General features: G+C 42.6%; 1 protein-coding gene across 1 annotated transcript in view; it reads left to right on the plus strand.

Annotated features, from left to right (window-relative positions):
• The window catches only part of LOC106813155 (tetratricopeptide repeat protein 7B-like), a 90797-nt gene that overhangs the window by 19255 nt on the left and 45515 nt on the right, over positions 1–26027 (plus strand). The window contains exons 17-19 of the mRNA XM_014817223.1: positions 427–504; positions 9760–9857; positions 10228–10332. Of these exons, the coding sequence (XP_014672709.1) occupies positions 427–504; positions 9760–9857; positions 10228–10332 (281 nt within the window). The remainder of the gene's footprint in view (positions 1–426; positions 505–9759; positions 9858–10227; positions 10333–26027) is intronic.

Here is a 26027-nt window from a genome sequence, read left to right on the forward strand (position 1 = left end):
CTAGATTTCATTCGATCTTTGTTAAATTTACCTACACCTATTACCTACCTACCTACTTACCTACCTAATCATACCTACGTGTAATATGTGTTTAGATTCTTTGTTACGTAATTTGACTGGAATATTTTATTACTTTATTGAGCGATCATCGAAAACCATAATGGCGATCATTTAGCGTAGCGCCATCTCTCGCCACATTTCAGACTTTCAGATCTGAAACATTTATTTTGCATCAAAAACAACCCTGAAACAAAACAGTAAAATTTATATTAGTATACAAACATGGAATAAGACATTTGATCACATTTCGGTCTGTCATAAATGAAACACTTACCAAATTTAAATATCATCTCCTCTTCTATCACACCAAGTGAGCTATAGTGTCATTGACACTTTCATTAAGATTGATTCCTAGTGTCTATGTAGGTTATCCAAAGAGCCTGCTGAGGAGCATATATGATGTCAGGACTGTTCACTATGGCCAAGATGGTGATGGAGAGTCAAGTAGGCATTACTGATAATTATATAAATAAAAAATACACATCATATCCATAGTTACTGCAAAATGTAACACAGAAAAAACAGATAATCCAAAGAAAAATGAGGTGATGCAAGAGGAAACGTGAACTTCTACAAAATCCTCGTCTAATGTATATGCATCTTTTTTCACCCCTACAGGTATATCAGCGATGAGGAATCTTCCGCGGATCTGCGAAATCCCGATTTCACAGTCCCAGGGTCGATTTTTTGTGAAAGTCTAATCTGTTGAGAGAAATTTTAGGGGGGTTAGAATGTACAAAGTTTCATTTTACAGTCCACAGTACCTTCATTTAATACATTGTATATTAGTGTTCGCTTTACAATATAACACGGCTTAGTTCACTGTTTGAGATTCAGACGATTGCCAGTGTGTGCGTTTATTTGACGTGTAAGTGTGTGTGTTGGTACTGTGTGCTGCGCGGTGCTACGCCCTGGCCCGATATACGTACCGCGATCGATCGATCGTGTACCATCAAAAAGCCACCGCGTACACGCGTGACCCCTTGAAGCTCGTTTCGATTAATGAACGTATGGCCCAGGCTCTGCGACGTTTCACGGTGGTAGCGAAACGTTAGGTAACGAACTGTGTTGCCCTTCTCGCCAACGAAGTTCTGTCTATATAATCATTATACATAACCTATAAAGTGGAGGTCGCAAGGCTGCCTTTTGTTCGGTGACCCTTGAAACGACAAAAAAATTAATGCGCGACCTCAGCGCCCAACTCTCTTGGGTGTTAGGAATATTATATCGATGCGAGCCAAAGGGAGGATTTTTCTGGGCAACCTTTGTCGCGTAGCAAAATAAGAGCGTTTCTTTCCTGATATCTGATAAATGTGGGCCTGATCACAGACTCTGCTGCGCCAGCGACAAGCCGCCTAAGTTGAGTTTCCATATATGATAAAATATCTCACTGTAAGTGACGCAGAACAAATTGAAACTGCCTGGACACATTGAACATCCTTATATTATGAATAAAGGTAGCCTTTGGAGACAGTGTGGAAGTGTACATTAAAATAATTTTCGTTTTTCGCAGACATGCTAAGAATTTTCTGTATTGATTATTAATATCTACGGTTAGACAATGGACAGTGCAAGATATATCTCCATGCAGTGTACTGTAATATTGCTTCTGATAACAATTCTGGTTCTGTATTGTGTCTCCTAATGCCCAATTTTATGGCCTTTGTAAGTTGTGAAATTCAAAAACTCTTCCTGAACCCCCTAGCCAGGCTTTGCCCTGGACCTGACCGCGCCGCCAGCTCCCCCCCCCGGCTGACCCCGCTATTTTTCACGGAAAACAAAGTTGTCAGGTCCCGATCCTGATATATATAGTGTTGAGTAGCAATGAAACATTACAAACAGCAATCCCTGTTATATTAGCATGTCACTGATGTATCTAACCGAACGTGTGCAGTGCAAAGGTGTATTCGGTGGTGTTCAGAAACTACAGATCGATATATTTTGCAGCCAAGCTAATTAATCTTAGTTAATAATAACAATCTGTTATTCTGTGCAGTTGTGGGATCTGTGCGATCAGTGCAGCCTCAAGAGTGGAGCCATGCACTTTCAGAGGTTGCACTCTTCTATTGACCGCTTACTCCGAATCAGGCACACAAATACTGGATGACACAAACTCGCATCTGCGTTGCAACTCGGTAGTTAGATAAGCATTACGAGATGTACATTGCCTACAAGATTTTGCCAGGATCGAGTTTTTAAGGAACATTTTCATATTGTTACCACCACGATTGAATCAGTTGTGCAGTGGTTCCAACCGTTTGCACCACCGATAGGCCCCTTTTATTTGAAATTAATTTTCCACAAAACCTAGGGTTTTGAAGTCAGTTACTCAACAAGCAATTTTATTACAAGCAACAAAACGTTTTCCCCATCCATGGAGAATGTTCCATACCTAGTTTGATAATATTACAGCAAAAGCCAACGAAACATTACATTTGCAATAAAAATTTTTGAAAAAATAATTGAAAGTATAGTTTGAAATAAAGTTTATCTTTGCACCTTATCGTGTAATTATACTGTTCTTTACGCTGGAACATTCTTGAAATTTTGACTTACCTCACAGACCCCCCTCCCCCCAGTACTACCTTTGCGACCCCAGGGGTCGAGAACCCAGCCTTGTGGAACACTGAAGCTAGTGTGTTGTTGGTTGCGCCAGTATTAGATGTTTATTAATTTTATTTTATTTATTGTCGTATTATTTATTTAAATGTTTGGGGCTGTTTGTAGAACTACAAAGATGTCATGACAGCCAGGTACGCAATTATATATTCGATTTTCAACCAAGAGGTGCCAGCACAATGTGCATTCAGCAAGAGCGTTAAGTGATCGTTTACTCTAGGTTCGTAGGGTTATTTTCAGTTAAAGGCATAATTCGACCATTCCCGATTATGCACAAGGTGACGAATGCTACGTAACTGGACCTTGTGTAGTTAATAAGTACATTATTATAAGCAAAGCGTATTATTTGTCCAATATGCACTGCTGGTTACTAAGAAATGTTCTAATGAAATCGCCGTCAAGAAAATCGGTTGTGCAGCTTACAAAACCGGCCATGCGGCCGTAACGGACCGTAACCGGCGAGCTCTGGTGTTTACAGATTATAGATGCACCGCATTTTCGACACGATCTCTCGGCCTTCCAGTTGATTTCGATCCTTGTAGTCTGAGTGCGCATTCCGTACGTTTATGGTTTACTCTTGGATTCGGCAATAAATGAATTACGAAGTTCTTCTGAGATTACAAGTACATAAATATGTGGCAACTAGGGCAAACTAATAACACTAGGCAAACAATTACCCGCCGCGACAAACAATTCTATGCTCAACATCCTGTAGCAACCATGTGAGTCACCGAACCGAACTCGCATGTTTATTTGTGAGTAATAAATTTAGCTTGTCGCCAGATTACCAAAATTACGATTTCATTAGAATTTCTTAGTAATTACAGTGATATTGGATACAAACTAATACGCGTTGGCCTCATAAGTAATACTTATTAGATACACAAGGTGCCCAGTTACGGTAGCATTCCGTCAACTTTGCATAATCGATGGTCGAAATTATGGCCTTTATTTAGGTTAAAATTACGCTACATAAAAAGTTGCATGCGTTCATCACATTGAGAAATATATTAAAAAATGTTCTGAAAACTACACGACTACAGTTTGATTACAAGCGACGGCTGGCGCCACTCAAAGCGCACGATCTGATAAGTTGCGCCAAAACCACTTCAGCCATAGGGCTACAGACCGAGGGTGTTTCTATTGACTTCATTTGAAGCCAAAGGCGATTGTACGTATTATATAACGACAGCATTTAGATGTATAGTATATAATGGCGACTTTTGTGATAGCCTCCGTCAGTAACCGTGCAAAATAAATTGGCAAATATACGCAACTTTTTCAGGTGCACGCAGCACGCGTCGCGGGTGTCATGGCGCTGTTCAATTCATAGCGTTGATGTGCTAATTATTATAACAATTAAATTTAGGTATCGTTTTGGTAATGAAATACTGTGTGGGTATAGAGTCTATAAGACGGATTTGTTATACAGTAAAGGTACAGTTGTATGCAGTAAATGTTAGAGTCTACTATCCCCTTTAATTGCGCACCCAGCTTCTTAGTTATAAGCTCATCGAATAGTCAGATGCGAGCTTGTCAGATCGCATGTCGTCGTGCGTGCCGCTGCGTGCACGTCGTGCGTCCGTGAGTCGTCGTCAACGTTGGGCACAGAATCTTAACGCCGCGTACGGGTCACGATCTTCGGGACGTGGGGGTAATCCGAAGAACGAGTGGGGATGTGTCGAAGACTGGGGGTCAAGGTCAAAGGCTCAGAGGTGTGAAAGAAGGGGGAACATTCACTCCTTAAACTCTAAGTATTCGCGGAGAAAATGCAGAATTGCCGGCACAAAATCTAAACGGCTCGACCTAGGCTCGTGATAGTCGGTTGTATAGCCATTCACTGGTAGAAAAGCCATCACTGTGCCGAAATTGGAGGTCACAGGTCAAGGTCAATGGGCACGGCCGATTTTAGACATTCTTCTGAGAACATGGTCTGACGGAGCGATTGAAAAACTTTTTTGTTTAGGCGTGACTAGCATTTTTTATGGCCATTATTGAAAGGACCATGAATCTCTTTCTGTGACTGCGAAAGTAAGATGTCACTCATAACCTTTTGACCTCAAGAGGAGGGTTAAAACTGGATCTTGTTGACTGTTATGTTTAGAAAGAACTTTTGACTGCCGCGGTTTGCTGAGTAGAATCTATACAATTGCCTGGATGTATGAGGCTACAAGGTCACAAGCTGAAATCTTCAAAAGCTAATTTGGTTAAAGAAGGTTTATGCCTCCTTAATCGATTATAATTTCATGGCATTCTGTACTGTCAGTATTGTTACGATGTAACGTATGCCACTGCCAGTGGCTCACTGCCAGATGTGTTGTGTACTGTGAGTTTTCCTGGTTAATTGGTTACAGGTGGCAGCTCTCTTTTGCAGCCTGTGCTTGCGTAGGTAAATCGGTGAGTGTTACCTATTCTGTCTTGCAGATAGTTGATTGCGACTTACGTAGGATGGGGCTTCATCTTAATTCTGTAAATATAAACGTCACGCACATCTCGTGCAACTTTTCATAACGTCCCACGAACCATTCTTTTGAGAAGGTTCCTGATACCATGCCCTGTCGCATTCACTGTTTCGGCGGTTGTGAAACACATTTTGGCGCTAACAGGGTTTACTAGAATGCCCACCACTCCACCACAGAGTCCGCAGTAGACGTTAGATAGCGCTGTCGCCGCGCACTTGTTTATTGGGACCCGAGCTGTATGTACCTGTTCTACGTACTTCAACGATAAAAATTGTTTTATGTCATTTCCGTGTTTGTTTCGTGGAGGCTTTTGCAACAGCAGCCGCTGCTGCCAATAGCATATTGTTGGTGCTCAAAATAAGGCAGACATGCAATGTATTTTATCAATAATAATAATTGCCCCTGGCCCTATGGCTATACAACAAAAACTATTCCTATTTTGGAGCAGGCCACGGCCGTGCTTTTACGTGCCCATGGAAAACCACGTATCAGTCCAGGCTGCTCAATGTAGTTACTGGTGGTATGTGTTATATAACAGGCTGCCACACACCCTATGCGTGTGCTAGACCCATCAGCATACATATATAAGTCTTACAAAGACACACAAACATATTGCAATCGTCCTGTAGCATGGATTTTCATGCTTAATTTCACTTTAATAAACGTCTATTTAAGAAAATGTCTTCGAGGTAAGAATTCCTTGCACTTGTTAACTTTAGTGATTAAATGCCGTACACAATAACAACTTAGTGCTGTTGTACGTAAGGAAATACAGTAAATAGATAACCATGATCGTCCTTTGCAGTATTTAAAGCCAGTATCAATTGGCATATATTGTTAGTTTAATCCGCTCGTCTTAAAGCTTCTAGTATATTTAGTCCTATATTACCGATTCAGCTTAGAACATCGCTGCTACGATGATGCTACAAATCCAGATTTCCTAATTTTATTATATCACATTTTGTTTGCAATTTTTAGTTTTTCCTATTGCCTATTGATAGTTTGATACGCTAGCTTTTGTTTATTTCTTTGTAGCTCTGGCTGAGCCCTCTAGCGTCGGTTTGCAAAAACCCTCGGTGAATATTTTAAGATGCTATCCTTTGATTAGCTACTATTATTATTTCTTAATCATGTGAATTTGAAAAACCCATATACGACTGGAGACAATGGGCTGCCATAATATCGTTAAAATACTTCTTCACTTAAGCCCAGATGACATCAGAAATGTGTAAGAAAAATATTGGCATGTCTCTGGAATCGTATTAAAAAGGCAGAAGCAATCAAACATTAATCTAGAATGCTCATTAAAGTTTTGCATTGGTGTTTTAGTTGTTTGTCGCCAATATCCGCTACAGCTGTCTAGTCGTTCAAGGTCAAGTGTACATAACTCCTCAGAGCCATCAGGTTTAGGTTAGTTCTCCCGAGTAGTAGGAAAATGTTTTTCTTGAAAAATCAACAGAAAGCAATCCATTCTTGAGCATAGTCCCTTATTAAGTATCCCTTAATTATTATATAGCATTATATCTAATAGTATGTCTACGTTGTTTGTGTAGCATTCCAATCTTCCTCATTATTCATCAGATTGTGTGTTAGTCCTCTTTTGCCCCCCGCCCCCAAAAAGATCATTTTAGAATGGATCACCGATGTTGACAGTTGGTTGTGTTTTTGTAGTGATATACTTTTTCCTGACCAACACAGTGAGCAGGAGAGATGTGTGCAAGAAGCCAGCATACCTTCCTCCTTTTCAATCTGTGTTTACAACATGGTAGCTTTGTCTGTCTCTCCACATCTTTCCAATGTTTAACAGTATCAACTGTCTTATTTTGAATTTTAAGCAACACGACCCCCAATTATGTTCCTCTATCATCCTAACATAATTGTTTATGTCAACAAAAACCACAATGTACATTTTGTTTAAACTTGAATATGTAATATTCTTGTTAAAGGTACGGTTAATTGTAAAAGAATGGTTGTTTCAGTAATATCTTTACGTTGCGATAATCTTTTTTGGAGCAGAGTAAACATACAGTTTCACAAAGCAGACTACGAGTAACAGCACTTAAAGAAGGTTCATTGCGCTTAATTTGCCAAAAAAAGAAAACTAACTCGTTTGTTTTTCTTTAATTTACTTCGTGTCTTTTAATCATCGCGCATGTTGCAGAAGGCAGTTTTTGAGCCATCGGCGAGAGTTTGAAGGAGAGCGACAGCCAGCACTATTGAGCATGCCGATCCGCCATTAACCCATCACTATGTAAGAGTTTGCAGACCTCGTGATGATATGCTGATGTTAACTCTTTATCGCACGGTGCTTAATCAATGCGCGTTCAATTTATTCAGTGCAGCATTACCAATTGCTGTCCGCTGTATTAACGTCTGTTGGGACGACGTGAGGTCCGTCGTTTCCCAATTTCGAGGCTGTATGGTTGGTGCGTCGTAGAGGAGAGAGGGGAAAAAGAGAGAGAGAGAGAGAGTTGAGAGAAGGAGAGAGCGAGAGTTGCGTGATGCAATCAATCATGCGCTCTGAGCTCGAAGGAGATGGTGCTTAAAGATTCAATTTTATGTGGATATTGGGGAAGGGCGTAGAGAATAGGCTGAAAAAAAAATGGGACTGACAGTTCTGCCAGGATCAAGAGGGAAGATGAAGGACGAAAGGGTACGTAGAGAAGGGTAGGGAATGATGAGGGAAGAGAAAATGAGGAGGTGAGGGCAAGAGGAAAGGAAGGCAGATGACATAAGTGAATGAAGAAGGAGAGAGATGTAGAGTGAGTTGAGAAAGGGGAGGGGGGTGCCGTCTATGAGGGGAGCAGAAGTGGAAAGAATGAGAGCAGATAGGGTGAAGAGAAGGTGGGAGACTAACACTATACCGTGTCAGTCGGCATAAAGGAAGTTATACGCATGAAATTTAAACCAGATCACGAAAAATGATTGTATACATCAGAATCCGCGTTTCAGCATGACAATGTGACAGATTGCGTTAAGTATGTGGCTACAGCACGGTCGCGGGTGTCATGGCGCCGTTCAAATTTCATAGCGTTGATGTGTAATTAATTATAACAATTAAATTAGGTATCTGGTAACAAATACGTGTGGGTATAGAGTCTATAGACGATTTGTTATACAGTAAGTACAGTTGTATGCAGTAAAATCTTAGAGTCTACTATCCCCTTTAATTGCGTCACCCAGCATTTAGTTATTTATGACCCCGAGCTGTTGTACCTGTTCTACGTTATTACCTTCAAGTAAAATTGCTTTTATCATTTCCGTTTTTGTTTCATGGAGGCTTTTGCACAGGCAGCGCTTCTGCAATGGCATATTGTTGTGCTCAAAATAGGGCAGAATGCATGTATTTTTTATCAATAATAATAATGCCCCTTGAGCCCTATGGCTAAACAAAAAACATATTCCCTATTTTTGGAGCAGGCCACGGCCTGCTTTTACGTGCCATGGAAAAACACGTATCAGTCCTGGCATGCATCAATGTAGTTACTGGTGGTATGTGTTATATAACAGGCTGCAACACCCATGCGTGTGTAGACCCCATCAGCATTACATATAAAGTCTACAAAGACACACAAAATTTAGCAATCAGTTCCTGTAGCATGGCATTTCATGCTTAATTTCACTATATAATAAACTCTATCTTAAAAAATGTCCTTGAGGTAGAATTCCTTGCCCTGTTAACTTTTATGATTAAATGCCTTACACAATAACAACTTAGTGCTGTTTGTACGTAAGAAATACAGTAATAGCATTTCCCATGATCTGTCCTTGCAGTCATTAACAGCCAGTTCAATTGCATATGTGGTAGTTTTAATTCCCCGCTTAAAGTTCTAGTATATTCTAGTCCTATATTTACCTATCAGCTTAGAACATCCTGTACAATGATGCTACAATCCAGATTTCTAAATTTTATTATATGATTTTGTTCAATTTTTTAGTTTTTCCTATTGCTATTGATATGTTGAACGCTACTTTTGTTTTATTTCTTTATGTAGCTCTGCCTGAAAGCCTCCTAGCTTCTTTGCAAAACCTCGTGAATATTTTAATGCTATCCCTGTTGATTAGCTACCTATTAATTTATTCTTAATCATGTGAATTTGAAAAAACCCATATACGACTGGAGAACATGGGCTGCATAATATGTTAAAATACTTTGTGGCACTTAAGCAGATGACATCAGAAATGTGTAAGAAAATTATTGCATGTCTCTGAATGTATTAAAAGAGGAGAAGCAATCACATTAATCTAGAAGCTCATTAAAGGTTTTGCATTGGTGTTTTAGTGTTTTGTCGCAATATCCGCTACAGCTGTCTATCGTTCAAGGTCAGTGTAATAACTCCTCAGAGCCATCAAGCTTTAGAGTTAGTTCTCCGAGTAGTAGGAAAAATGTTTTTCTGAAAAATCACAGAAAGCAAATCCATTCTTGTACATAGTCCTTATTAAGTATCCATTAATTATTATATAGCATGATATCTTAATATTTGTCTACATTGTTTGTGTCACAATTCAATCTTCCTCATTAGTCATCAACTTGTGTGTTAGTCCTCTTTCTGCCCCCCCCCAAAAAAACACATTTTAGAATGGATCACCGATTTGACCAGTTGGTTGTTTTTTGTAGTTGAATTATATCTTTCTTCTGACCAACCAGTGGAGGCAGAGAGATGTGTGCAAGAAGCCAGCAGTACCTTCCCCCTTTCACATCTTGTTTTACACATGGTATGCTTTGTCTGTCTTCCACATCTTTCCAATGTTTACAGTATCAACTGTCTTATTTTGAAATTTTAGCAACACCACCCCCAATTATTTCCTCTATCATTAACATAATTGTTAGTCAACAAAAAACCACATGTCATTTTTTTAAATTGAATTATGTTAATATTCTTTTAAAGTACGGTTAATTGTAAAATGGTTGTTTCAGTAATATTTTACAGTGCGTAATCTTTTTTGGAGGCAGAGTAAACATACAGTTTCACAAAGCAGACTAGATAACAGCACTTAAAGAAGTTCATCGCTTAATTGCAAAAAAAGAACTAACCGTTTGTTTTTTCTTTAATTGACTTGTGTTTTAATCATCGCGCATTTGCAGAAGGGCAGGATTTTTGAGCATCGGCGAGAGTTTGAGGAGGCGAAGCAGCACTATGAGCATGCGATCGCCATTAACCCATACTATGTCAAGAGTTTGCAGCACCTGGTGAGTATGCTGATGTTAACTCTTTATGCCACGGTGCTTAATCAATGCGTCTCAATTATTCAGTGCTAGCCATTACCATGCTGATGCCGCTGTATTACACGTCTGTTGGGACGACGGAGGTCGTCGTTTCAATTTCGAGGCTGTATGGTTGGTGCGTCGTAGAGAGAGAGGGGGAAAAAGAGAGAGAGAGAGAGAGTGAGAGAAGGGAGAGAGCGAGAGTGGTGAATGCATCAATCAGCGCTCTGACTCGAAGTGAGTGGGTGCTGAAAGATTCAATTTTATGATGGGATATTGGGGAAGGCGTAGAGAATAGGCTGAAAAGAAAATGGGACAACACTTGCCAGGACAAGAGGAAATGAAGGACGAAAGGGTACGTAGAGAAGGGTAGGGAATGAGTGAGGGGAGAGAAATGAGGAGGTGAGGGCAAGGGAAGGAAGGAGGAATGAAAAATAAGAGAATGAGAGAAGGAGAGAGGAATGTAGAGTGACTGAGAAAAGGGGGAGGGGGGGGGTCGTCCATATAGGGGAGCAGAAGTGGATAATGAGAGCAAGATAGGGTGAAAGAGAAAGAGTGGGAGACTAACATATACCGTGTCAGTGGCATAATTAGAAGTTATTACAAAAATTTAACCCAGATACGAAAAATGATGTATACATCAGAATCCCGTTTCAGCATGACAATGTGACAGATTGCGTTAAGTACTGGCTATATATTAGCACACATGTATATCTGCAATACATGCAATATACATTTGACCCTGGCAGAAACGTCAAGGTGATGATGGATGTTGCTCATGCATATTCTAGTTAGCACTAATGTGTCCTAATATGTTGTTAGTTAAACGTGTCATGTATATCATTAATCATATAGTTGGATGATGAGATATGTGTAGGATTAACTGAGTATAATTTGACAAATTACTCGATCACGTCTGAGCTAGACATTGAGTGCGGTGCGCTATCTACACAATCTGCATGCAGAAATGTGATCCAAAATTTCTGCCACAAGTTACATGAAATAAAAACGTCCTGCGTAGCCACGGCGTCTTTGTACAGTCATCCACAAACATTCGCATTCCAAATCCACGGCTCAAGAGTGCGATGTTTCTACACGCACTATTTTGTCACGAGTTTATGAATCACACAAAGATGAATACCGCTTGCTGATCCCCCCTTCATCCCCCCTGCTAAACCCCTATTCCAGCACGAAAAGAAGTCACTTGGGGAGGGGGGATATCCAGGCATCGCCGGAATAATTGCAGACTCCATGGGTATGAGCAATTTTGAAGTGTCATTGCGTGTTTTGGGGATGCCGGTAAAAATAGTAGGCACAGCTTCTTCTTCTTCTACGTGCGCCGACACGTGTCATAAAACGTGGCAGCCTTGACTTGTCAGTAGATAGGTGCCCGAAGCACGACGCAGAGCCAACTAGGACAGGCAACAGCTGTGACAAGCAGAAGTTGGTTTGGTGTTACGTGCTAGGCGTGAGCGTTCAGGGGATGAGCTGCAACATCGATGGCTACACCGGGGAATCGGCCACAAGAAGGAAGAAGTGAAATATAAAAGGGCAGGTGAAGATCTACTCTGGCTCTTTGGGGAACGAGCGTATGGAATATTTGAACGGAATGCATTCGGAAGCTAACGAAAACGAGAAAAGAGAAAAAATAGGAACGAGATAGTCGCGACGAGCCCACACGTGGGAAGGAAGATGAAATCAAATCAAATATATGCATGCAATGTAATAAAATATGTCGATATAATGTATGCACTCAATTACCGTAAATTTATGCATCTCTCCTATTACTGCTTCAAGTAGCGTAGGTGTGAACGGCTACGATACAGTTATGTTATTTAGTACGTGCTGTTCGTATAGGAAAAACGCACTTTGAAAGAGCTCATATTGTAGTCGATATTGATATATAGATGAATTTAATAGTACCGGTTCTAGTATAACAAGCAAACAAAATGCTCAATGGATTTATCTAACCGAGTATATAAGAGTATGCTGTGATGCAGTAGGTAAATCCCAAGACTTGTTACCAGCTTGGCTAGTGATTGGTGGATACACTGCCCGTACATAGTAATGATTTTTTTCTGTCTCTCTTAGTGTCAATGTGTAATTAGTTGTGTCCTTAAGCGAGAAGTGCTGTAAAAGTCGTCATAAAATTGGAATTTACAAACATTTGCCCCAGCGATGAATCGGGCCCCAGCAAGAAATCGGTCTCAAATTTAGTCTCAAGTGCGAAATTCGTCATTTTAATTCAATTTTAATAATCGAAATCTCGATTTTTTAACAATTTCTACATACATTTTTCACTCATACCCCTACTTGTCATGATTAGAAAGATAGATCATTAATTCGAGAAAGAGGTAATAAGGAGAGGATTTCCGTAAAGGGAGCTAGGTCTATCCCCCATAAAATTCCGTAAGGATTTATTTGCCCAGGGGTCAAATAGGGCCAATTGCCAAAAGGTTGACCCAGGGTAGCACCTGACTCGGGCATCAGGCAGGCGAGCGGTCTCGTACGTACCTGTATTACTATGATCTATACGTAGTCAATACGTATCAAGCAGCGGCCGCCGTCCTCACCCGCCGTCACTGGTCGGCTCCGCTGCGGCGTCGCGGCGTGCTAAGCAGCGTCGCGCGCGCGGGAGAGATAGGGAGAAGAGACAGATGAGAGCTGTTGCTTGTTCCACCCCTGCGTGATGTTCATTGATTTTTCATATAGCGCATTAATACATTAAACGCAACTAGCGCTGGCGCGTGAGTGTAGTCGCGTTCGAAAAGTCTGCGCGCTCCATACAGTCGGGCGCGTAGTGTAGCACGAAGGGTCGTTGTCGTATAATGGCGTATAATATGTACCCGTGGTAACTATTTGATATGGTTAGGGTTACGGTTAGGGTGTTAGGGTTAGGGAGTAGGCATAGGCGACATACTCGCCCTACTCCACTAACGAGTCTAGGTACTCGCCTACGCCTACTTCCTAACTCTAACCCTAACCCGAACCCTAACCCTAATCCTAACCTTAACCATATCAAATAGTGACCAGGGTACGTTCAGGTATACCGGACCGTACCCAGGGTACGTTCCGGCAGTACCCTGGGGGACATAGACCCTATGAGCTGCAGTATTTAAAGATATGAGTCGGGCGGTTACAAACTGCCGATCGCGAATTGTAGGTGTGGGAGAATTTTAGACAGGTTTCAAGCTACCGGTGAGGTTTAGAATTTCACAGCGTAGCTACAGGGTAAGTTCCGGACGGCTGTACCTGGCGATACGGGTTACGCGTGAGAGATTTTGCCACCTGTCAGCATACTAAGTATTGATTAGAGAATGTGTACTTATGTTGCAGTAATGTCAATGAATGAGTTTTTCATAGTGGCATAACCTGTCGCTTTTTGCGTTTTAATAAAAGTCAGTGGCGGTGGTGCCGATTTCCTTCTGTAGATACAATCAATTTAATAGCATGTAATGCTAGTAAAACGGAGTCTTTACAGGAATAAAGTAACTGCATGGTGTCTATACGTCTGCGTGCGCGCGTGCGTACACGTGTGTATAAATGCAAATACATAAAAATATCATGGTTAACTGGAATCACGTATCACACATGCGCCAAACGAATTTACTTACATCTGTCCAAACCTTAATAAGTTCAGCATGGTTGGGAAATTAAACGGGGAAAAGTAATTCAGTGAATCGAAAGGTTTCACAGCTGTAATTTCGATAAGCCCATCCAATTTCCATGGAAACTGGTGTGTTTTTGCAGTTGTAGCAAGCTGTATCACACATCTTTGCTATTTTAATTTACAATTTACTAATGTTGTTTTATGCTGCTTTGAAGCTGCCTGCGTGCTAGACGGTTTACCCATTATATTTCCCTTGCCCCAGATTAGCTTCTTGTAGTTTTGTGCTGATATAGACCAGCAGTATGAAAGCCAGATTCTATTATATACTCACTGTTAATTTTACTTTACATTTTTAATGACGCCGTTGATAGAGGATCCATCAGACTTGATACAATTAACTGCACTGTTGGCAATGGATGGAAGCCAGGCAGCAAGGCATTAGAACAGTTACTCCATGCCATGTCACTCACTGCATTCATTGCCTATGATAATATCCTCCCCATAAATAATATTGATATATCTTGAATAATATCTTGAACAACATTATTCGTTTCCATAGACAATATACTACTAAACAATATTATTCCTTCCCATAGACAATATACTATTACTACTGAACTATATTATTCCTCATAATTATTAAACTATTGAACAACATTGCTCCTTCCCATATACAATAATTACTGGCCATTATGATTCATTCCCACAGACAATATGCTACTGAAAATGTTATTCCTATCCTTAGTCAATATACTACAGGATAATTTCACCCCTGATTATATTCTGTAGCTGATATTCTACGAGTTCTCCAAACAATATCCCACCTGATAATATCCCCCAGATAATTTCCTACCTGATATGATATCACGCCCAGGCTGCCAATTTCCAGAAGATTATTTCCCAGCAGGAATGTTGTCTTCCGGGTCGTTCATTCTTCCGGGTCGTTCCGGTCCGATCATTGCCAGGGGGCGTTTAAACCTTTCATAGAGATATTGTTCAGGCGAGGTTGTGTATTACAGGTATTGTGTATGTAATACAGTATACATGTTAACGGTGGATATTACAGATGTCCGTACGACCGGATCACAGGCACTTGGAGCGATTCAATAAAATATAATGCTAAATAAATAAGAAATCTATTTACTACCAAAGTCTGTTTCTCTTCTCTCTTTCGCCTATTATTGCCGACAATTTCCTGTAAATCCCGTCCAAATGCTCATCTGCAACACACTGTCACACGCTGGCCGCCGCATTCTAGCTACTGCACACTGACACATAAATATATATTTATGTGTCAGTGTGCAGAAGCTAGCGTGCGGTGTACTTGTGTGAGCATTTGACCGGCATTTACAGGTGATTATAGGCGAAATAGAGTAGAGAAACATTAAGACTTTGGTAGTAAATATATTTCGTCTTTATTCACCTTTTTATTTTTTTATTGAGACGTTCCAAGTGCCTGTGGACCGGATGAAGTTACCGTTGTATATAGTGGCGTAATATATACCGATGCAGCGTAACATCGCTGAGTGTTGTTGTCTATGTGTAGTAAAATAGTGAATTAGGATGTAAGATTACATTGAAACGCCTAAATTATATTACCTGTCAGGGAGCAGTCTTGTATTATTTTGATGCTGTTATGATTTCAGTGCAGCAAGCGCCAGCGTTCAAAGCTGTGCATTACCTCCCATTAGAAAACTGATGAAATTTAGGCTGATATGGACGGCTGCTGTAGCATATATACGAGTGTAGACGGTTTTTCATACAGGGAGAGACGAGGGGCTCAGCTGCAACTCTGCCTACGTGTTCAACAGTGACGTCGGTTTCTGTTAAAACCTTATATTAAATTTTACGGTTGTGCGAAATATTTTTCAAATTGCTCATTTTGTTCAATAAATGGGAGATTTTCGCCTGTTGGCTAGTTGTAATTGCTACTGGCATATGTGCCAGCTATGGATACACACAGCTCACGAATGTGGCAGAATGTGGCAGAATGTGGCAACTATTTGTCCTTTGCGTCTCCATACCCTCCTGTCCTGCCCCACCTGCTCGTTCCGCCACAGTCCATCTGTTCCTCTCCCTTCGCGTTGCCCTTTTCTTTCGTATCATTTGCCGTTCCTACTTCCTTGTCAGTTTCTTGTTATCTTCTTCTTCTATGGTTTCCGCTTCTCTTTGTCTCTTGCAGCTCCTTTCGTTTCCTCTGTAGCCTTCTTCACAGGGGTTGCAGGCACGGTTTGTTTGCTCGCATGATGGCAGAGCGCTGCGGCTGAGAGTGTGGGCGTGTTATACGTGTGAGAGGTCAAAATACTCCAAGCCGAGTGTGGGCGTGTTATACGTGTGAGAGGTCAAAATACTCCAAGCCGAGTGTGGGCGTGTTATACGTGTGAGAGGTCAAAATACGCCAAGCCGAGTGTGGGCGTGTTATACGTGTGAGAGGTCAAAATACGCCAAGCCGAGTGTGGGCGTGTTATACGTGTGAGAGGTCAAAAGACGCCAAGCGGAGGGGGGGCGTGTTATATGTGTGAGAAGTCAACATACGCCAAGGCGCGAGTGTGGGCGTGTTATATGGCGTGTGAAGAGGTCAAAATACCCAAGGCCAAGTGTTGGGCGTGTTTATAGCGTGTTGAGAGGTCACAAGACGCCAAGCCGAGTGTGGGCGTGTTATACGTGTGAGAGTCAAAATACGCCAAGCCGAGTGTGGGCGTGTTATACGTGTGAGAGGTCAAAAGACGCCAAGCGGAGTGGTGCGGAAGAGCATGACATTCGAATTGTTTGACAAAAGGAACATCACTTAGATGCATTTGAGCATTAGATAATAATCGAACTGATCGCGTATAAACGACTGCTTTGTCTTTCTCGTATTCGGCGACCTCCTTCTGTCGGCATGGCGATACGGGGATAGATGGAGATAAGGGGAGAGAGTAAGCGAGACACTAAACGAGAGAGATGAAGAGCGAGAAAGAAAGAGATAGAGCAGGAAAGGGAGCGAACGAGAACGAGAGAGGGAAAGCGTGCGTGCGTGCTTGCTTGCTTTGTGTGAGAGAGAGAGAGAGAGAGAGAGAGAGAGAGAGAGAGAGAGAGAGAGAGAGAGAGAGAGAGCGAGAGAGAGGGAGAGAGCGGCTGAGTGGTAATGAAAGTACTGATTATTAATGATGTAGGTAGCTACCACATTAGACGTAATGACTAATGGTGAAATGTTTGCGTGCAGCTTATCTTGTAAGTGACCTGCCTGTTGATATGGCGAAGGCCCAGAATCGATACGGAAGCTTGAATCTGTTGTGGCTTCAGCAGCGCGTGCTGCTCGCATTCACTGTTGCGGTTACGACCGACTCGGTCGACTCCCGGATTAGTAGTAGTACCTTTGCTTTCTTCGCATGCGCCGGCAGCCGAAAATTCGAAAGACCCGTTGGCGGGTGCGTTCGTTTGGCGCCCCCTGCCGTGTGCTTTGCGAACTAAAGGTGGAATTGCTAGTCTTCTAGACGGGGAATTGATTGCAGCGTGTCGTGGCTGCGGCATCGATCCAGCATGAAACATTTAGGCGCGCGCGTGATGCGGCAGGTCTGCTGTACGACATATGAACAAATCGAAAAATATTATTCCGCCGACCGGTCTGCGTAGCAGACAGCTTACGTAATTGGTTGTAATTAAGCCGCGAGCGTGTCTTTGTGACTCTGCGAACTAGGAAAATATGCCGGCAGCAGCATCAGCGGCGGCGGCGGCGGCGGTGGGAGCAGATCTAGATATTGTTTTTCCTTCGAGTGATCATGCATTATTAGGGACGGTGGAACGGGGACGGCAAGCATTGCCATACGCGTTGTACTAAGAATAGTTATAGACTAGATTAGATTATTCTTATTCATTTCTTATTACACCCATCGCGAGAAATTATGCTGCATCCTTATCTGCTAAGGACTGCATTATAGTTGATGGTTTTTCGAATAATTAGACAGGAGTAGTTAGTCTAATAAAGAAGCGCTAGACGTTGCCCAAATAATCGATATATGTATGACAAGTGCCTTGCTGTGCTGGTGTTGTTTTTCTGTCAGCTGCCCTAGGAAACATCAAGAGCGTATAAAGAAGGAGAGCGTACAACGGTGAAATGCTGAAACCATGTTGCAGTATTAGTCGAATTAAGAAACTTTGCTCGTTTTATTTTGACGATTCTTTGCGGTATTATTGATCAGCTGTCCTACCTTGCTGATATAAAATAGACTTACGATGCCCCTACGCTGAGATAATGAGCGGTGAAAATCTGGTATTTTTGCCGAAAACCGACTCGAGATCCCTGTTTACTGCGACCATCTCTCGCTTTGTGGCCAGTGTGTTGCTTTCGGTCGCCGCTGTGTAGCGCCATGGTAGCGCTGACTCATTACGTCAGCAGTACAGGTGGTGAACAACAGTAGATGTCGTCCATATAGGCAGCAGGCCTGAATAAGCATCGAACAGATATTAATTAAAAATACTCACACTGTTACTTCGCTTACACAACATACACTTTATTCATGTTAAATAACTACAGATTCATGCTCTATGCTCAGCTCAAAACTTTTGCCAGCTCTATGATGCGAATTTCTACAAAGTTGTCTGACTACATTTCAAAAATGACCAACCGGTCGCTGTGACTACGCCACCTGACGGAATGTCACGAATACACAACAATACCAATTTTACTTCTAATGCTTTCTAGACGTCTACGAGGCATCTAACTTGCGTGCATAATGCAAATTATTGCACTCTAGTGCTGAATTTCGGCGAAAAAAAATTCCAAAAAAGGCATTTTTTAGAGACGAAATAGTGCAACGGTGAACAATTGCGGTGGCTTACTGTTGTACGCCACCTACAGAGTTTACTACATCCAGCGTGAGGTGGGCACAGGTGGGGGGCATCACTATGGCAATCAATAACAGATGTCATTCATTCCATTTGTCAAACATTGACGGAAACACGCGAGGTTTCCCGAAGTTATATCAAAGCGAGAGACAGTCACAGTCAGCAGGTATCTCGAGTCGGTTTTCGGCGAAAATACCAGATTTTCACCGCTTATTATCTCAGCGTAGGGGCATCATAGGGACATGCGGTTTGTTTTATATTAACAAGTTAGGACAGCTGATCAATAATAATCGTCAAAATAAAACGGGGATAGTTGATTAATTCGACTAATACTGGAACATGGTTTCAGCATTTCACCGTTGTACGCTCTCCTTCTTCATACGCTCTTGAAAATATTTTATTTCTTCTTGTTATTCATCTATCTCGCGTAGCGCTGGGGAAAACAGCATGAACGTTCATGTATCTATGTATAGGGTTTATGCCTATATCCACTATCATATCTGACGCGTTTCATTTTTGCTAAGATGCACATGTGGCAACTGCATGCGTCGGTTATTAAAACCTCCTCGTAATAAATTCTCATTTAGCCTTTTAATTCAGCTAAAACGTGGTTTTCGTTACACCTCCTTCATCCCGCATGCAATTAGTAGTTGCTGCTGGCGGAAAGTGATCCAGTGTATAAACCGATCCAGCGGAGCTAGAGCGAAACTCCAGGGCCCTTCATATTGCTCACATTTAGAGGCCCACTTATCTTCATGCTCTGCGTTCTAGTCTGTCGACGAACGTTTCTATGGCTACGTTTAACGTGGGCGCTCGGCTAGGTTCGTGCTAACGACGTCCTATAAAGTCAGTCTAATTCCGCGCTATATATTTTCCCTATTAAACAGTGTTATCAAGAGCGGTGTTATATGTCTATCAATATCATGCCCGTGTGTAACTACGTCCAGATCGATTGGCAGGCAGCTTTGCTGTTGTTACAACTCTTTATGTGTGTGTGTCAAAGCCGAGCTTTGCACGATCATTCAGTTGTTGAAGTTTGTCGTATTCTGCAGAGCAGAATATATGTAGTACATATGTAACATAGTCATGCAGTAGTTTTGGCTAACCAAGGTCAATTACTCAGTAACCTCACATTTTGTCAAGGGTTCTCGTCATGGAATTATGGCATCTGAATACGTGATTCACATTTCGATTTAAACATGTCTAGTTTCCGAGATAGCGAAGATGTAGTAGCCGTGTTTTCCTCGGTACGGGAGTTACACGAATTTAAACGTGTCACGCTCCTCCTAAAGAAATACGTCGAATTGCAGCAACTATGTGAGAGATTCTCAGTCTAATGTTGCTCGACTCTAGCCATTAATTCTCTATCAGTGACAGGTATTTTGCCGGCGTGTGCAGTCGCACCGGCTGCTGCCATGTCAGTGACGCAGTTGCTCGGTTCGTCCATCGATCGCAAGTGTGCATGGTTTATATATTTTTTCGGGTTCGACCTCGGAAAGCTGCGATGTGTTATGGTAATAACGATGCCGTTTTACTGCTTCCAATCATTATTTGTCACGCATAATAGCGCAGTCAACACCGAAAAGGGAAAATGTTGATGAGCGAGTAGCCGCCGGTTTCGCCTGCCTAATGTTGCGAGAAAAATTATTTTGCGCGCAAATATTCGGAAAGAAATTTCAGATATATGGATAACTGCCTGAAAACAGTAGCTCTGTGGCGTCGCTATATTGTAAGCACGACGACGTCGTTGCTATATAAAGCTCTCGTGCGTACGCTGCTGCTGCATTTATATCAAATAGCTAATGGCGAGCATCATCTGTCCGCTGATGCTGCCGACGACTCTGGAGTCGAGGCTGCGGTCTCAGGGGTACACTACTTCCAAGCGAACGCCGCCGCAAGATGTTGCAAAACTGCCCTAATTGATTAGTCGGCAAGCTCGACCAGGCCAATCGGTGTACCCATGTACGTTTAGGGTAACCAGTCAAAGAAGACCATGGTGGGTGAGGGGGGGGGGGTGAATTCCGCCACGCGCAATCATTTTTTCTTCGACTCTAGCTGCCAGCGTTTCGATGGAAATGGTCGAGATGTGGGAATTATTAAGCCTATTATTGGTGGCGATATTACCTGACGCAACCCTGTTACGTGGCGAAAAATTACAGTCAGCCTTCACGTAAGCTCGGTTTCAGTATGCTTTATCGTCTATATATACAACATCTTTATGTAAGGATTCTATACTGCGTTGATCTGATTACGAAACGGTAGCATTTATTATTACATGGGTAAAAATTAACTTTTGAACACGGGAGTCCAGCGGACTCCCAAGTCCCTACCCTCAAAAAGAGGGAGTCCGCAGCAAAATGAGGGAGTCCGTAGTCTGAGGTTCAAAATTAATTAATATAACAACAACAACAACTAATAATATGTGCTTATTTTTAAGATTCATGCGGTTGCACGTCTGCCAAATTTTCTTTGGACATTAGCTGAAAAAATACGGTAATTCCGCGAGGCCGTGCTCTGGAATGAACTAGTTATTATGACAGAATTTTCAGGGAGTCACGCGGACTCCTGCATATGTCAAATCAGGGAGTCCGACAGTAAATCAGGGAGTATTTGACTCCGAACTCCCGTTAATTTCGCAACCTGTTATTATATTTTATTTACAAGTATAATCACGTGATTTTATTTATCAGAAATTGTTCTGTTTATAACAGCGAGTGGGTCATTGCGATAGCTATATGTTTGAGCACAAGGTTTGCACTGTACGTAGGTTCGGGCAGAAGTACTGTACGTGGATTCATCACATGCTAGCAGTGTAATAGAACTGTTACTAATCTCGTTTATCGGTGCAACCACATTAGCCTAGCTGTTACTGTGTCTGTCGGTTACTCGTACTGTTATCATCTCACTCACAATGTATATGCCCCAAGCAATGAGTAACCCCAATAGCTAGTAGCAGATTTATTTATACGTTATTATTAGTTTTTAATATAATCAAGAGCTAAGAATACATTATTATGTATTATAATGTATTATTAGCTCTTGTTATAATACATAATATATGTGCGCGTGTCTATAGGGTCCCTGTATAGAGGGACCCTACGCGTGTCTATGTGCGCGTATTTATGTGCGTGGTGGCGTGTTAACTACGTGGTAGTGCACGGTTACTACTCTCTGCTTTGTAATTGGAGAGCCTATACGCTAATTGGCCATTTCCCGTGCTTACGGTACGTACTCATCCGCACTTCCAGCTTGATTTTTTAAACATTGGGGTTGGGTGTCTTAAAATGTTTACAATATAGACCAGATTCGACTTGCTTTAAAGTCTAGACCCATCAGACCTTGACACCTGTCAGGTGTACCTTTTCACACCTGTGGCTCATCTCTTACCTTGACACAGGACCCGTACAGGCTTGCGAACACGCAGCAGTCATGCATGATCAATCTTTGTCTGCATGTGGGGATCTATTATGCCACTTGGTCGATGAAGATATTAATATTTTGGTCGTGGCTATGAGCGACAGTGCCATGGATGTGTAATACATCCTTAAAAGCATTAGACACATTTGGCGTCTCGTTGTCAAAACCGATATGCTTCCAACCCTGAATGTCTCAGGTTAATGCATACGATAGAGTTGGTCCTGTCCTGTGCAATGTGAGACGGTGAGGGCTAATGCTGGAGCGCACACTGTAGTCGTTTGAATTCTCGGTGAAACACCACAGGGAGAGAGATTCATATTCGTAGCAGGTAGGTCCCTGGCCTGTCGAACTAGATGATTCCTTGCTATTTCTGGGATGACGTTCCCAGTTTCCTGTTACTATAACGTCATTCCCACACGGAGTTGCCATAGAAACAGCATTACGTTCTCATAACCACTGACTCGCTTCTACTCGCAGAACGAATATTGCAAAAAAGCGCCCTGGACATGTGATTGAAAAGATGTCCCATCAATGGCCTTTTACAGTCTTTACGCTGTGCAGAGAGATTGTAGATCAGCCCTGTATAGGCATTGCCCAGCCGAAGCCATAAAGTGACAGGAGAGAATATGAGCGGCTTGTGTATTGCCTATTAGAAACTATAAAGATAAATACGATGCAGCTAAGCTTCTGTTCACATACACGGATGCACATGAACGTCTGTGTGCAACCACGCGCGTACACAGGCACTCACGCTGACACACACACACACGACACGACACACACACACACACACACACACACACACACACACACACACACACACACACACACACACACACACACACACACACACACACACACACACACACACACACGCACGCACGCACGCACGCACACACAAACGGCTTTGAGGTGTACAGGGTACAGCCATTACGCGAGAGATTAGTCGGCGTAGGGCGTTTATACGGGGAAAGGGAACACGGAATTTTATGTGGCGCCGCGCAAACATTTCCTTTATCGACGGCGCAAATGAAATTTTCCGCCGGAATCGACGCGGAGGCTGCGATGGGTTGACGCACCTACATCGTCGCCGACCGCGCTGATGCTCTCCGATTCAAAGTGCGAGTAAACACTGCAAGGGTCTACAGAGAGTGGGTCTCCACGGTAGCAGGTGTCCTGTGGCGCAGCCATTGACAGTGACTGAATGCAGACGAGTGCGTATGAGCATGGCGGCGGAAGCAGCGGCGAGAGCGTGATTCTCTCGCCACACGTTTTAGTAGATATTTAATCAAGTCGTATCTCGGCTATGAGGCAGGCGTCACGAGGCGGTCGATCATTGCGTGAGCGGACTTCGACAGCAGCGCGCAGATCTACCGGCGGGTATATAGTGCAGGGGAAGAGAGAGCGCGCGGGGGGGGGAAGTTTCCCGGCGAAGTTTTAACGGGCTGAAAAAACTGCACGTGTGGCGCTTGCTATTGATTCGGAGTTGTTGCGCGGCGTGTGTAAACGGCCAACCAGCGAAATAGTTCTGGGAAAGGCCTTCGAGGCGTATCAGAATATGGAGAAAACGCACGCGCTGTTTCGTCGCTACAATCCTATAACGTGATTTCCGTGGCGGTTTCGCTTTCGCGCACGTTCCAGACCTGATTCATCATGCATAGCCTCGTTTTATACGGATAGCGGTGAATTAATGAGGCAGTAACGCGTCCGTCTGTTGGGTCAGCGTAGTAAATAAATCGGAATGTAGTTTGCTAAAGCTTAGCCAAACTAAACGCGCGTGAGCCACATATTGAATTGGAGAATATATGATGTAGGCTACCGTTGCTGAAGCGAGTTAGGACTTTGGGCACATACTATTACTTGGCAGAGGAGCCAAACTTTTATAGTTGCTCAAGTTGATTCATGGGTGGATTGATTTCAATCGCGTTCCGTATGAAGAGAAATAATGCTCTAAGTCACTCTCCGATTGTGTGAAAAATACAAACTTTTGTAACGTGTTAAAATGTTTTCATACTTATGTTTTCCTACTTATTAGCGATCACCACGTATACTTGCGTTATGTGATACTGGGCACTGAAATCCCGGCAAACTATCTAATGAAAATTCTGCCGTCTGTCAGTGGTAATGAGACGTTTTGGGGGGTTGTCCGCACCGTCATTTTCGTATATACGTATTTACGTATATACGTATAATTGTGTATAATTGTACGTATAATTGTGTGGTTACAAGCTTTGCAATTTTATTCCGCCCACGGCTAGAATTTCGTTGACCTTGGCATTGCCAGGGCCTTGATTGCTTATTAGCCACGGACCGTGGTCACTATAAAATATACATGAGTTACACGGAGCTAATTTGAAAAACGTAACTCTGGCACCAAAGGGTCTACTGGCGAACTGTATTAGTTGTGATTAATACTATTATGCGACGCAGTGCGCGATGAACACACTTCACCGTTTTCGCGGAGCTGCACTGTCCGTTGCTAGACTGTGGGTCTGTAAAGCGCGCAATGATATACCCCCGGAGAGCGCTAATACGGCGCGGCCATTTGTATACGCTAGTATCGCTGAAATATTAATGCTAATGAGACTTTGTTACCTGCAGCGGGTCGGAAGGCATTTTATTATTTCACAAAGCTTTCACGTGATCTGCTTTGTTTTAGCAATCCTGCGAGACAGTAGTTAGTTTAGCTCGCCCGCGGGTGTTCGTGTCCACAACTACGCAATAGTAGTAGTATAGCTGCTTGGTTTTTAGCTCATCGGACGAAGTCAGATGCAGCTTGTAGAATCGCATGAGCGTCCGTCCGTGATCGGTGTATCCGTGTGTCCGTCAACAGTTGGGCACAAATCGTAACCGCTCGACGTACGGTCACGATATTCGGGACGTCGGGGGGAATCGTGAAAAGTACTCGGGATGACCAATTTGGGGGTCAAGGGTCAAAGGTCAAGATGTGTCAACGGAGGGGGAATATTTCCCCCTTACCTTAAGGTATAGGATGAAATACGGAATTGCGGCACAAATATGAACGGCTCGACCTATGCTCTTAATATTCGGTGTATAGTGTGATGGGCAGGAAACCCATCACCAGTGCGAAATTGGAGGTCACAGGTCAAAGGTCAGTGGGGGAAAGGTCAGATATCAGACATTTTCTGAGGACATGGTCTGACGGAGCGATTGAAAAACTTTTTTGTTTCAGCGCTGACCTACCATTTTTATCACTTTATTGAAAGGACCATGAAGTGTCTGATGACCTTGGTCTGATAACCTTTTGACCCTGAAAAGGAGGGGTAAACAGGGATTTATTGACTGTTAACAAAGGACTGAACTGCTTTTGCTATTACTATTAGAAGCCACTCCACCGCTCCCATCACGCCCCCTCCCCACACTCTCCTCCACCACCACCACTACGCTCGCGCTCGAGGCATGATCAGATGATAAATGTTATATAGTGAAGGTCATTAAAGTTACCAGGTGTATCTTTTATTACTGTACTACGGTATAGCAAAGCTATCATAGATTTTATATCTGTATTAGTAGTATCCTATATAGATAATATATGCTCTTAGCGCGAACGCGGTGGCGGGAGGGGCGCACTTGATCGGTTGCCAGTAAGTTAGCAGAAGAATACCCGGCTACAGTACACGTCAGTTGAGCGCTGTCGCTCTGCGGCACTTGTCGTATAATCGCAACGTGGGGTGACTATTGACGAACAATAGTGTGTACGAGTACCTTGTGATGTATTCGTGTCACAGGTGCGATAACCACGCATATAATTATCCGTGGCCAAAAGCGCCACGTATGCTCACATATCTTCTATCTATACTATAAT

Source organism: Priapulus caudatus, unplaced genomic scaffold (assembly GCF_000485595.1).
Source record: "Priapulus caudatus unplaced genomic scaffold, Priapulus_caudatus-5.0.1 Scaffold23, whole genome shotgun sequence".
In the NCBI taxonomy this organism is placed as follows: domain Eukaryota; kingdom Metazoa; phylum Priapulida; class Priapulimorpha; order Priapulimorphida; family Priapulidae; genus Priapulus; species Priapulus caudatus.